General features: G+C 46.9%; 1 protein-coding gene across 2 annotated transcripts in view; it reads right to left on the bottom strand.

The window, feature by feature from the left end:
• The window catches only part of OTUD3 (OTU deubiquitinase 3), a 30691-nt gene extending 28275 nt beyond the window's left edge, over positions 1–2416 (bottom strand). For both annotated transcript variants that reach the window (XM_050791927.1, XM_050791935.1), the window contains exon 1: positions 2066–2416. In XM_050791927.1, coding sequence (XP_050647884.1) covers positions 2066–2283 — 218 coding nt within the window. In that variant the 5' untranslated portion in view covers positions 2284–2416. The remainder of the gene's footprint in view (positions 1–2065) is intronic.
• Between the last annotated feature and the right edge of the window lie 10914 nt (positions 2417–13330).

Below are 13330 nucleotides of genomic sequence, written 5' to 3'. Positions count from 1 at the left end.
CTCAAAGTGTGGCCCAAGGGACAGGAGATGTGAGAAGGCCTCTGATATGCTTTCAGAGTATCCATGAGTTCAAAACTAAGATGTAATGTACCTTTTTCATTCTCATTCTCTCGCAAGTGCACAGTGGAGTTTTCCAGAGGCTACCTGATGCATGAACTTATCACTCCGATCGCTAATGGAATGTGTGTGTATTCTTGTGTTTTAAAACTGTTTTACTTTCTAATATAGTAAATACTTATAGCTATAACCCATATAAAGAAGCTATTTGGGTTTCTCAATAATTTTTAAGAATTCCAAGAGATCTTAACATCAAAAAAGCTGAGACCCACTGTTACATGTTTCTACCTTCGGCTATAAAGTCCTTAACTATCTCAGTCATCAACATATTCCCAGCACCTTACTTAAGGCGTGCTGAATTAACTTGAGAAGTATGCTGTGTATGGGGGTATGGGGATAGAGAGAAGTAATACCCCCAAAGTTTCCCATAACCTTATGAAAGCCGGCTCAAGAATTTACAACTCCTTGTGCTGATTCCTCCTCCTAAGTAACCTTCTATTGAGTACTTAAGTTTTCCGGGCACCCTGACATTGAGAATACTACATCCAGCACAGCAGACACAAACAATTCAATCATTTGCAAGGAAAAGCCCCCATGTTCCACAGCAATTCCACTGTATTCAAATGGTATTTTTGTTTCTATAACAGTGTCTTGTGCTTATGCTTAGGCTAGCTGGTCTCCCTCTATTATTTTTATATTTCATTCAGCAAAAATGTACTGACTGCCTTCCATGTACCAAGCACTATGCCAGATGATGGTGAATAAATGTAATCAAGTTCCAACTGCATCTTAAGCAAAAACAGCAACGCAGCAAAGTGTGGTGAACTCTTTTTGCCTGAAGCAATGAGCATATATAGGAACGGTGGGAAAGGGAAATAGGACCAGTTCGGTCTTAATCAATAAGCTGCAATGTAATGTGAAATTTTTTAAAACAGCTTCTTCTGCAGTTAATATCTAAAGCAATTCCTGGCTGGGGGTGGTAGCTCATGCCTGTAATCTCCGCACTTTGGGAGGCCGAGGCAGGAGGATCGCTTGAAGCCAGGAGTTCGAGACCAGCCTGGGCAACATAGCAAAATCCCCGTCTCTACAATCAACAATAATAATGAACTAAGGCAATTCCGTATGGTCTTTAATTTCATTTTAGTCTTCCCTCTGCAGGACCTGAGCACTCAAATACTGGGAGGAAAAAAACAAAAGCCAGGCTGTTATTAACACTCCGTCTTCCAAAGTGACACAGCTGACAACCAGATAACCTTTTACCTGCCCCTGCAATGGGGATGCTCACAGTTCTCCTCTCTTCCTGACCCTTTTCCTTCTTCCATCCATGTTCCCGGAGCATATCCTCTTTCTTCAAGGTTTTCTTCCTCCTCCCCACGCTCTCCCTCCGCATTCCCTAAAGAAAGCTGGACCTGGATTCAGTCTAAGTCCCAAGAAGGCTTGGGTAAGCACCTTTGCTTACAGAGAAACTGAGGCCCATGGAAGCAGGAATTAGAGAAGCTGCCTTCAGCTCAGTAAACAACAGGCGACCTAATTTCACAAATGTAAATGGGGGCATCACCCAACCACCAAGGACTCAAAGGAGGCAAAGCGTTCTACCAAGCGCGGCTTACTCAAACTCCTTCGATCGGTCTTATCCTCATGATGACTGTTTTTCCAATGCCTGGCTCCATCTCATTCCTTCAGAACTCAGCTTAAATGTCACCTTTCAGAGAGCCCTTCCTGGCCACAACCCAGTGACTCTGCTCCCGTATACGGTCTCAGGACCCACTTTCTATTTCGCTCGCGACGTCTGCCATGGTTAGGACCCTCTGGGATCCCCGCGAGCGTCTCGGGGCAAGAGGCTTGTCCGCCTCGCTCGCAACTGGACGCCCTGCACTCGGAGCGTGGCTGGCTCGCGGGAGGCGCCCGGGCAGCCCGAATGAATGGATGGACGCGAGCGGGTGACGGTCGCCAGGCCGAGCCCGGCGCGTCCCCCGGCGCCGCCTCCCTCGCTCCCGGCCCGCCTCACCCGTCCCCCGGCACCTCCCGCAGCTTCAGCCCCAGGGCCTGCAGCTGGTTGGCGAAGCTGACGAACTCCTCCTCGCAGCCGCCGCCGCCGGACTCCGGCCGGTTCCGCCGCTCCTTGGCCAGGGCCCGGCGAGCAGCCCGCTCGTCCCGCTTGCGCTCGGCCTCGGCTTTCCGGCTGCCGCTGCCCGGCCGGCTCTTCGCCGCCTGCTTTCGGGACATGGCCTTAGCCTGCAGTCCCCAGCGGCAGGAGGGAAAGCCACAGGACCCCCCAGCGGCCGCCTCAAGCGTCAAGAAGGCAAAACAGCGCGGGCAACTGAGCCCGGCGACGACGACGCAGCAACCGCGCCTGCGCCGGCGCCCGGCACCCCGGTCACATGACGGAATCCCCGCCTCCTTCGCGGGGCTCGGCGAGCAGACGCCATAGAGAGCTAGAGGGGCACCCATCTTGGTTTGTTCTATTCCGCCCTCTAGCGGTGGATGGTACTCAACGTGAGTGGCAGGAGCGACCCGACAGGAACCAGAGAGAACAAAGCTGAAACCAGTCAAGGAGAGAAATTAAAGATGATAGAAGAGTGGAACACAGAGCAGCGGCAACAGTTAGGACCGGGGATGAATAAAAACGATTTAAACTCTTGTTGCGAGCCTACTACAGTTGGATAGGCACTTTCACACGGCTCATTCTTGTTTAATTATCCGCAAGTTACAGGAAACTGAATCTGAGTGGTTAAATAATTTCAAGAAGATCACACAGCTAAGAGGCAGAGCTTTGCCCTGGCTCCAAAGCCCGCACACTTGTTTGTTTAATCCTGCTCTTCATCTCTCCGCCTTCTTTCGTAGCTCAAGGGAGAGGTCGCCCTTCTGTCCAAGACCACTGGAAATCCTAACTCCATCCAAGAGTGACCACCTAGGTTTGCCTGGACTAGAGGTTTTCTTGGGATGCAGGACTTTAGGTTTTAAAGCTGAGACAGGCCAAGCCGGGCGCGGTGGCTCATGCCTGTAATCCCAGCACTTTGGGAGGCCGAGGCGGGCAGATCATGAGGTAAGGAGATCGAGACCATCCTGGCTAACACGGTGAAACCCCGTCTCTACTTTATACAAAAAAATTAGCCGGGCGAGGTGGCGGGCCCCCGTAGTCCCAGCTACTCAGGAGGCTGAGGCAGGAGAATGGCGTGAACCCGGGAGGCGGAGCTTGCAGTGAGCCGAGATCACGCCACTGCACTCCAGCCTGGGCGACAGAGCGAGACTCCGTCTCAAAAAAAAAAAAAAAAAAAAAAAAAAAAACCGAGGCCAGGCGCAGTGGCTCATGCCTGTAATCCCAACACTTTGGGAGGCCGAGGCCAGGGGACTGCCTGAGGTCAGGAGTTCGAGACCAGCTTGGCCAGTTGGCCAAGATGGTGAAACCCTGTCTATATTGCATGATGCTGAGGTTTGTTTTACAAATGAATCTGTCACCCGGGTAGTGAGCAAAGTACATAACAGGTAGTTTTTTAACTCTTTCCCCCAACTGCCTCTCGACTCTTGCATTCCCCAGAATCTGTTGTTCCCATCTTTGTGTCCATGTGTATCCAATGTTTAGCTCCCACTTACAAGAACATACAGTATTTGGTTTTCTGTTTCTGCGTTAGTTCACTTAGGATAATGGGCTTCCAGCTGTATCTATGTTGCTGCAAAGGACAGGATTTTGTTCTTTTTTACAGCTGCATAGTGTTCCATGGTGTATAGATACCACGTTTTTTTTTTTTTTTTTTTTTTTTTGAGACAGTCTCGCTCTGTCGCCCAGGCTGGAGTGCAGCAGCACGATCTCGGCTCACTGCAAGCTCCGCCTCCTGGTTTCACGCCATTCTCCTGCCTCAGCCTGCCGAGTATCCACTGTTGATGGGTACCTAGGTTGATTACATGTCTTTGCTATTGTGAATAGTGCTGCAATGAACATACGGGTGCATCTGCCTTTTTGATAGAACAATATATATTCCTTTGGGTATATACCCAGTAATGAGATTGTTGGGTCGAGTGGTAGTTCAACTTTTAGTTCTTTGAGAAACCTCCAAACTGCTCTCCACAGTGGCTGAACTAATTTACATTCCCACCAACAGTGTAAAAATGTTCCCCTTTTCCCCACAGCCTCACCAACATCTGCTATTTTTTCTTTTTAACAAAAGCCATTCTAACTGGCATGAGATGGTATTTCATTGTGGTTTTGATTTGCATTTTTCTGATGACAATAAGAATGGAAAAGAGAGTTGTAAAGGTTAAATAAAAACGTAAAGCCCCAGGCATGAAGTAAGTACGTATTTAATGAAGTTGTTTGAATCATTTCTCTGGCAATCTCATGAACTCAGGGGCAAAGACTTCCAAACTTTAGAAACCAAGGAAGAAAGGTTTCTTACCACCAAACATGTGGAAATACAGACTGCTAACATATTGATAGAAAAGCGAACACTTGCCCTTCTTGTAAAAATCTTTTCGGCTGGGCGTGGTGGCTAATGCTTGTAATCCCAACACTTTGGGAGGCAGAGGCGGGCGGATCACCTGAGGTGAGGAGTTCGAGGCCAGCCTGTAATCCCAGCTACTGGGGAGGCTGAGGCAGGAGAATTGCTTGAACCCGGGAGGCGGAGGTTGCAGTGAGCCAAGATTGCGCCATTGCACTCCAATCTGGGCAACAAGATAAAACTCCGTCTCAAACAAACAAAAAAAAAACAAACCGAAAAAAAACCTTTTCTTGCATAAGCCCACACACAGATTTTGAATGGACTAATTTCTCTTCTCTCCGCAGAGACCTGTGTTAGACGGTGTCTCTAAGTGCAAATCAATGCTGCCTATAAATTATATTTAAAGGCCAAAGGGAAGGAGTATAGTACTTGTAAATAAAATGAATGCTCTGCCCACTTCACTAGAGTTAATTAAAAGAATCTTTGGCCCGCACAGTGGCTCATGTCTGTAATCCCAGGACTTTGGGAGGCCGAAGTGGGGCTATTGCTTGAGCCCAGGAGTTCAAAATCTGCCTGGGCAACAAAGTGAGATTCCCCATCTCTACAAAAAAAAATTTTAATTAGCTGGACATGGTGATCCATGCCTGTAGTCCCAGCTACTCGGGAGGCTGAAACTGGAGGATCACTTGAGCCTGGGAGTTTGAGGCTGCAGTGAGGTGTGAGTGTGCCACTGCACTCCAGCCTAGGTGACAGAGCAAGACCCTGCCTCAAAAATAATAATAATAATAATCAAACCTTATTGGATGAAAGTATAAATTAGTAAAAAGTGTGACTAACAGAATTTTAGTGAAGAAATGCAGCTTTAGCACTTTCAAGAACATGCCATCAAGGGCACAGGAAAATGAGAACTCTCGTGCACTGCTGTTGGGAGGTAAATTTATCTAACCACTTTGGAGGGCAATTTGGACTGTATCTGGTAACTTTGTTTTTGTTTGTTTGTTTTTTGTTTTGTTTTTTTGAGATGGAGTCTTGTTCTGTTGCCCAGGCTGGAGTGCAGTGGCATGATCTTGGCTTACTGCAACCTCTGCCTCCTGGGTTGAAGAGATTCTCCTCCTTCAGCCTCCAGAGCAGCTGGGAGTACAGGCACATCCCACCATGCCCAGCTAATTTTTTTCTTTTTTTTAGTAGAGGCAAGGTTTCACCATGTTGACCAGTCTGGTCTCGAACTCCTGACCTCAAGTGATCCGCCTGCCTCAGCCACTCACAGCGCTGGGATTACAGGCGTGAGCCACTGTGCCTGGCCTGTATCTGGTAACATTTTAAATGTCTTGTGTCTGCATCTCATGATCTGTCCTCAAAATAGAAATATTACATCTCCTCCTAAACTCCTCGTGTCTATCTGTGTCCTAAATTTTCCTGGTGCAAGACGATGAACCCCAGGGTATATACCCCAGACAATGTAGCTCCTTCAAAAGTACACTCTGAGATGCAAATAGTCCTAAAGCAAATTAGATGCACGTGCACTAGAAGGTATGTCCAAGTGTTGTCAGTTGGCCGGTTCAGGTTCTTGACTTCGCCACGTAAAAGAATTTGAGAGTGAGTCCAAAGTACTCCAAAGAGTAGGCAAAGAAGTTTATTGCAAAGCAAAAGTGATACAGGAGTTAAGAAGAAATCACTTAGGCAGACAGTAAGAGCATGGGAGTCCTCGGTAAGGCTTTTCTTTTTAATGAAAAGCAGCCCCAAATCATTTTCTAACAAAGAGTAGCCTGTAAAGTGGAGCTGCAGACATAGACAAACAAGCTGGGAGCTTGCACGGGTAAATGCCACAGGGAACTAGGGACTAGACATGTTCAAGATGGCGGCTTCATCACCTCTTCTCTGCCAGCCAAGTGTACAGGGAGGAGCAGATAAGATAGCCCACCAAGGACAATTTATTTGCATAATAAGATTAGGGTGGGGCAATCAGCCTTCCCTGCTATGTAAATGTCACACCTGATTGAACCAATCTGTGAGCCCTATGTAAATCAGACACCGCCTCCTCAAGCTGGACTATAAAATGCAGTGCATCACTACCAGCCAGTCTTTTCCACTCAGAGACCCCTTTCTCTCCGGAGAGAGCTGTTTCTCTTTCCTTTCTCTTCTGCCCATTAAACCTCAGCTCCTAAACTCCTCGGGTGTGTCCGTGACCTAAATTTTCCTGGTGCGAGACGACGAACCCCAGGGTATATACCCCAGACAGTGTAACTGCTTCAAAAGTACACTCTGAGAGGCAAAGCAGGCTGCTAAAAGAGAGAGGCAGCCCCTAGTACCTTAAGGGCAATTGCCTTTATGGGAGCTGTACATGCATATTCATAAAATACTGCTGAGGTCAAACATGCAAAGATAGGCCTGCAGTTGGCACATGCGCTCAGCATCTACATGCTCTAACATGCATCACAGGTATCATTAGCATATAAAACTACCTAGGGGTGTGTTTTTTACTTTTTTTTTTTTTTTTTTTTTGAGACAGAGTCTTGCTCTCTCTCCCAGGTTGGTGTGCAATGGCGCCATCACGGCCCACTGCAACCTCCACCTCCCAGGCTCAAGTCATCCTCCTGCTTCAACCTTCCTAGTAGCTGGGATTACAGGCGTGAGCCACCACGCCCCGCTAATTTTCTGTTTAATTTTTATGGAGATGGAGTCTTACTATGTTGCTCAGGCTTCTCCCACCTCAGCTTCCCAATGTGCTCAGATAGGCGTGAGGCACTGCGCCTGGCCTTTTTTTTAACCATTAAAATGAGGAAAAGGTCACTACAAGCTAAACCTTGAGCCTAGCTGCACATGCGGGACCCCGGAGAAGTCCCTAGCTCCCTCGGGGCAGGCATTTGTAGCTAATAGCTTCTTGTGCTTTTGAAGCTGATTTGCTGGAGACTGGAGAAGCTACAAGAAGAATTACGGCTTTTTGTTCGCTTTTCCGGGCTGTCTGGGACAGACAGCAGGAATTTGTAACCATCTGGTCGGCTGGTATCCTGTAGCACCCTTGCAGAAGGGTTAGGCATTGGCCCAAGAGGGTGCAAAGGATGCGGAAGGAGCCCGCGGAGCGTCAACAAGAGGACGAGTCAACAGAAGGTTGTTTAAGGCAAGATAGTATGTAAAAACAAATAACTAGAAACAACCTAAATATCCATCAATAGGAAAATGGCCTCTTAAATTATGGAACAGCTATTTATTACATGCAATGCAGCAGCTTACAAGAATGAGGTGGTGGATAGATGACGGGTTGTTAGGTGCACCAAACCACCATGGCACATGTATACCTAGGTAACAAACCTGCACGTTCTGCACATGTATCCCAGAACTTAAAGTAAAATAAAAAATTAAAAAATAAAAACAAAACAAGAATGAGGTGGTGGAGAAATGATGTCAGTCTAGATGAACTCACATGGTTAGCTCTCCTAGGAATGTGGTCAAATGAAAAGCATGGGACCGAATGATCCATTCAGTGCAGCCTTTGTGTAAAACTCAACAGCATAAGACACAACAGAAGAATTACATGTTTGCTGCAAGTATATGTGTGTACTTTTTTTTTTTTTTCTTTTTTAGTGACAGGCTGTCACTCTGTTACCCAGGCTGGAGTGCAGTGGGGCAACTATGGCTCACTACAGCCTCCAATACCTCGACTCAAGCAATCTTCTTGCCTCTATCTGCATACTAAGAAATGTAGAAGTGGTCTGGAAAGATACATAGCAAATGGATCAGAGTAAGAAGAGAGGAAAGGGTGAAACCTACCTTATCCTTGTTTCATATCTATTTTTAAATGAGGGTATTGGGTTCATGTATTGTGTGCATCATTACAATCAATAAAATTATTATTATTATTTTTTGAGATGGAGTTTTGCTCTTGTTGCCCAGGTTGGCGTGCAATGGCATGATCTCAGCTCACTGCAACCTCTGCCTCCCGGGTGCAAGCGATTCTCCTGCCTCAGCCCCCCTAGTAGCTGGGATTACAGGCGCCCGCCACGGCGCCCAGCTAGTTTTTTGTATTTTTAGTAGAGACGGGGTTTCACCATGTTGGCCAGGCTGGTCTTGAGCTCCTGACCTCAGGTGGTCTGCCCACCTTGGTCTCCCAACGTGCTAGGATTACAGGTGTGAGCCACCGCGCCCTGCAAAATTAATAAAATTATTACTTTTTCTTTTTTTCTTTTTTTGAGACGAGGTCTCACTATGTTTCCCAGGCTGATCTCAAACTCCTGGACTCAAGCAATCCTCCCACCTCAGCCTCTCAAAGTGCTGGGATTATAGGCATCAGCCACCACAACTGGCTAATGAAATTATTTTTCTAGACTAACAAAATCCATTCTTTCCCTCACATTGAAGCCCTATAGCGTTATCTTGGGATCTACTTTATTAGCTAAAAGGAATTTGCAGTAAGCATGTAGCTTTCCCCTAGAAACAGGCATTTCTGAAGTCTTACAGTTCTTAGCATTTGCTCTCTTGCCCTTCTCACCATATCGCTCTCGGATCAATCTTGATTTTATTGCTAATTTGCTCTTCTTCTGAGGACAAGGTTCTCTAAGCAAAATTAAATATCAAATCAGCCATGTTCAAACTGTCACAGTTTAAGAATTACTAGAATTTGGTGAGTTTGCTTTGTTTTTATTCTTGTTTTTTCAGTTGGAGTCTCACTCTGTTGCCCAGGCTGGAGTGCAGTGGCATGATCTTGGCTCATCACAACCTCTACCTCCCAGTTCAAGTGATTCTCCTGCCTCAGCCTCCCAAGTAGCTGGGATTACAGGCATCTGCCACCAGGCCCGGCTGATTTTTGTATTTGTAGTAGAGACAGGATTTCACCATGTTGACCAGGTTGGTCTTGAACTCCTGACCTCAAGTGATCTGCCCACCTCAGCCTCCCAAAGTGCTGGGATTACAGGCATGAGCCCCAGTGCCCAGCCAGGATTACTAGAATTTGAATTCATAATATTTCACTCTATTTGATGGGCACAGGGGACACATGTAGACATCAAATAATCAGGACAAAAAGCATCCCCTCAGCTCGCCACCCAAACCCACTCCACAAGTGGCCTTAGCACAGTTGGGGGTGCTCAGTACAAGTAGTTAGCTGGCAGAACCTGTAAGAAGGATGAATTCAGGTGGGCAATCTCTGGTACCAATGCCAGGTCTTTATTTTATTTATTATTATTATTATTATTATCATTATTATTATTGAGACAGAGTCTCGCTCTGTCTGTCACCCAGGCTGGAGTGCAGTGGCACGATCTCGGCTCACTGCAACCTCCGCTTCAGGGGTTCAAGCAATTCTCCTGCCTCAGCCTCCTGAGTAGCTTGGACTACAGGCACATGCTACCACGCCCAGCTAATTTTTTGTATTTTTAGTAGAGTTGGGGTTTCATCATGTTAGCCAGGATGGTCTCGATCTCCTGACCTCATGATCTGCCCCCCTCAGCCTCCCAAAGTGCTGGGATTACAGGTGTAAGCCACCGCGCCCGGCCTTATTTGATTTTATTTTAGAGATAGGATTTTGCTCTGTTGCCCAGACTGGAGTGCAGTGGTGTGATTACGGCTCACTGCAGCCTCCACCTCCTGGGCTCAAGCAATACTCCCACCTCAGCTTCCTGAGAGGCTGGGATTACAGGGGCACATCACCACACCTGACTGATTTTTTTATTTTTTCATTTTTTGTAGAGATGGAGTCTCACTGTATTGCCTAGGCTGATCTCAAACTCCTGGCCTCAAGTGATCCTCCCACCTTGGCCTCCAAAAGTACTGGGATTACAGGCATGAGCCACTGCGCCCCCAGGTCTTTCATTTCCTCATTTGTTCCTAATGTTGTGAAAATGCAACATGGTTTGATTACTGTGTTAGTCCATTCTCACACTGTTATAAAGAACTGCCCAAGACTGGGTAATTTATAAAGAAAAGAGGTTTAATTGACCCACAGTTCTGCATGACTGAGGAGGCCTCAGGAAACTTACAATCATGGCAGAAGGGAAAGAGGCACGTCTTACATGATGGTAGGCGAGAGACAGCAAGTGTGCAAAGGAGGAACTATCAGACCCTGATAAAACCATTAGATCTTGTGAGAACTCACTCACTATCATGAAAACAGCATGGGAGACACAGCCCCCATGATCCAATCACCTCCCACCAGGTCCCTCTCTCGACACGTGGGGATTATGGGGATTATAATTCAAAAGTATATTTGGGTGGGGTCACAGAGCCTAACCATATCAATTACCTTCCATGACAGTATCCTAGTAGGGCACAGGGAAAAATGTTACTCAACAAGACTTTTTTCCCCTCTTTCAGTCACCCTGTGTTTCTGCTTCTGCTTAGATGGTGGTGGTGGTGACGGTGGTGGTGGTAACGGTGGTGGCGATGATGGTGGTGGTGGTGGTGATGGTGGTGGTGGTGATAGTGATAGTGATGTCGAGGGCATGTGTGTGTTTGCATATACACACACGCGCGCGTGGAATTCTCTGACTCCTTTCTCTCTCTTTCCTTTTTTTTTTTTTTTTTTTTTTGAGATGGCGTCTTGCTCTGTTGCCCACTCTGGAGTGCAATGGCACGATCTTGACTCACCACAACCTTTGCCTCCTGGGCTCAAGCGATTCTTCTGCCTCAGCCTCCCGAGTAGCTGGGACTACAGGCACGTGCCGCCACGCCTGGCTAATTTGTGTGTATTTTTAGTAGAGACAGAATTTCACCATGTTGGCCAGCCTGGTCTTGAACTCCTGACCTCAGGTGATCCGCTTGCCTTGACCTCTCAAAGTGCTGGGATTACAGACATGAACCACCGTGCCCAGCCTTCCCTGTCTCTTTCTGCTTGCAGTTCCTGTTCTTGATGGCCCTTGGTCATCCTCCGTGTGCTTCTGCCTGTCCCACTTTCCCTCTCCAACTTCGTGCTCTTCCTCTGCATTTCCAGTGCTCCTTTTATCTCACCCACTTAGCATAGGGTGGACCAAAATAAAAAATAAAACAACCAGTTTTGGAGTGGTCAGACAGAATTGAGTCCATTTCCCACTTCTTACAAGCTGTGTGGTCAGCATTGTTTTCCATAATCTTTCTGAGCTCTAGTTTCTTCGTGTGGAAAAATGAGAGCAGTTGGGGCTTCTTCTCCGTTGTTCTGAGGTATTGATATCACAACTCCAGCAAAGTCCCTGGCACCATAAGTGTTAGTTTCCCTCCTCCTCTTTCCCTTAATTTCTGGACTTTTTTTTTTTCCTTCCTCACCACTGCCCATTCTCTCTACTTTCTCCTAAATGTCTATAAGACCAAACTATATTACATATACTAAATTATTCATATGTGTAAAATGAAGGGTTTAATATCCTTCATCATTCCTTTTCCTAGCCACTACAAATTGCTAGAAACCTAGCCAGGTGCTGTGGCTCACACCTGTATTCCCAGCACTTCGGGAGGCTGAAGCAGGTGGATCACGAGGTCAGGAGTTCAAGACAAGCCTGGCCACGATGGTGGAACCCTATCACTACTAAAATACAAAAATTAGCTGGGCATAGTGGCAGGTGCCTGTGATCTCAGATACTTGGGAGGCTGAGGCAGAGAGTTGCTTGAACCTGGGAGGCAGAGCCGAGATCACACACCACTGCACTCCAGCCTGGGCGGCAGAGCAAGACTCTGTCAAGAAAGAAAGAAAGAGAGAAAGAGAGAGAGAGAGAGAGAGAGGGAGGGAGGGAGGGAGAACATTCTGCATTTCTCTCAAGGACAATAAAACATCAGCTATTGTTTTTATGTGACCCTCACTTGATCCATTTCATCAGTGGCCCTTAATGGGGAAAATACGGTCATGGGGTGGCAGTGGAGGACTCCTCTTCCTCATGCTCATTCAGTGAACTTGCTGGACCTCGAGCTGCAGGATTTATCTTTTACAGCTCCATAGCAATGTCTTTGTTTGGTATCTCTGTGCCAGAGATCCTAATGGCCCACAGTATTTGCAGTCATCGTCATCCTGTATAAACTCATGACTTACAACTGCATCATCGGCACCTGTGCCAGGACCCCACCCTGGGGCACAAAGGAACTAACTAGGAGGTGATGGGAAGTGGAAGTCTGTTCTACAGGCCACATGAAGGGGTAGCAGACATATTTTGTAATGTGGAGATGAACCGCCCTCAACTCGACTTTCCCCCACGTCTAAGGGAATAGACTTGGCATAAAGCAGAAAAGGCTCATAGAACAGAAAAGCACATTGAAAATGATCCTTTTCCAACTCTACTGTTTTATAGATGGAGAGATCGAGGCCCCAAGAAGGTAAAGTGATTCTGCTGGTCACATTAGCTGGTTACTAGCAGAGCAGGAACTGGAACACAGCCCTCTCTCCCCTCATCATCCCACACTGCTGGGCATGAAGTCCCATCCGCAAGGTGGGCCCAACAACTTTCTCTCTTTTCTCCCAATATACGTGGATATTTTTCTGATATGAAACATACATGTCGGCCGGGAGTGGTGGCTCATGCCTATAATCCCAGCACTTTGGGAGGCCGAGGTAGGTGGATCAACTGGGGTCAGGAGATCAAGACCAGCCCGGGCAACACGGTGAAACCCTGTCTCTACTAAAAATACAAAAATTAGCCAGGCGTTGTGGCGCGCACCTGTAGTCCCAGCTGCTGGGGAGCTGAAGCACGAGAATTGCTTAAACCTGGGAGGCGGAGGTTGCAGTGAGTTGAGATCGCGCCATTGACCTTTGACCTCTAGCGCGGGCATCAGAGTAAGACTATCTCAAAAAAAAAAAAAAAAAAAGACATGTTCATGATAGAAAACCAAAAAAGACTTTAAAAATTTAAAAGAAAACAAAATCACCCATACTTGCACTCTCAGAA

The sequence above is a fragment of the Macaca thibetana genome, chromosome 1 (assembly GCF_024542745.1).
Source record: "Macaca thibetana thibetana isolate TM-01 chromosome 1, ASM2454274v1, whole genome shotgun sequence".
Classification (NCBI taxonomy): domain Eukaryota; kingdom Metazoa; phylum Chordata; class Mammalia; order Primates; family Cercopithecidae; genus Macaca; species Macaca thibetana.
The sequence above is the reverse complement of the archived record's forward strand: the minus strand, read 5'-3'. Positions and strand labels throughout refer to the sequence as shown.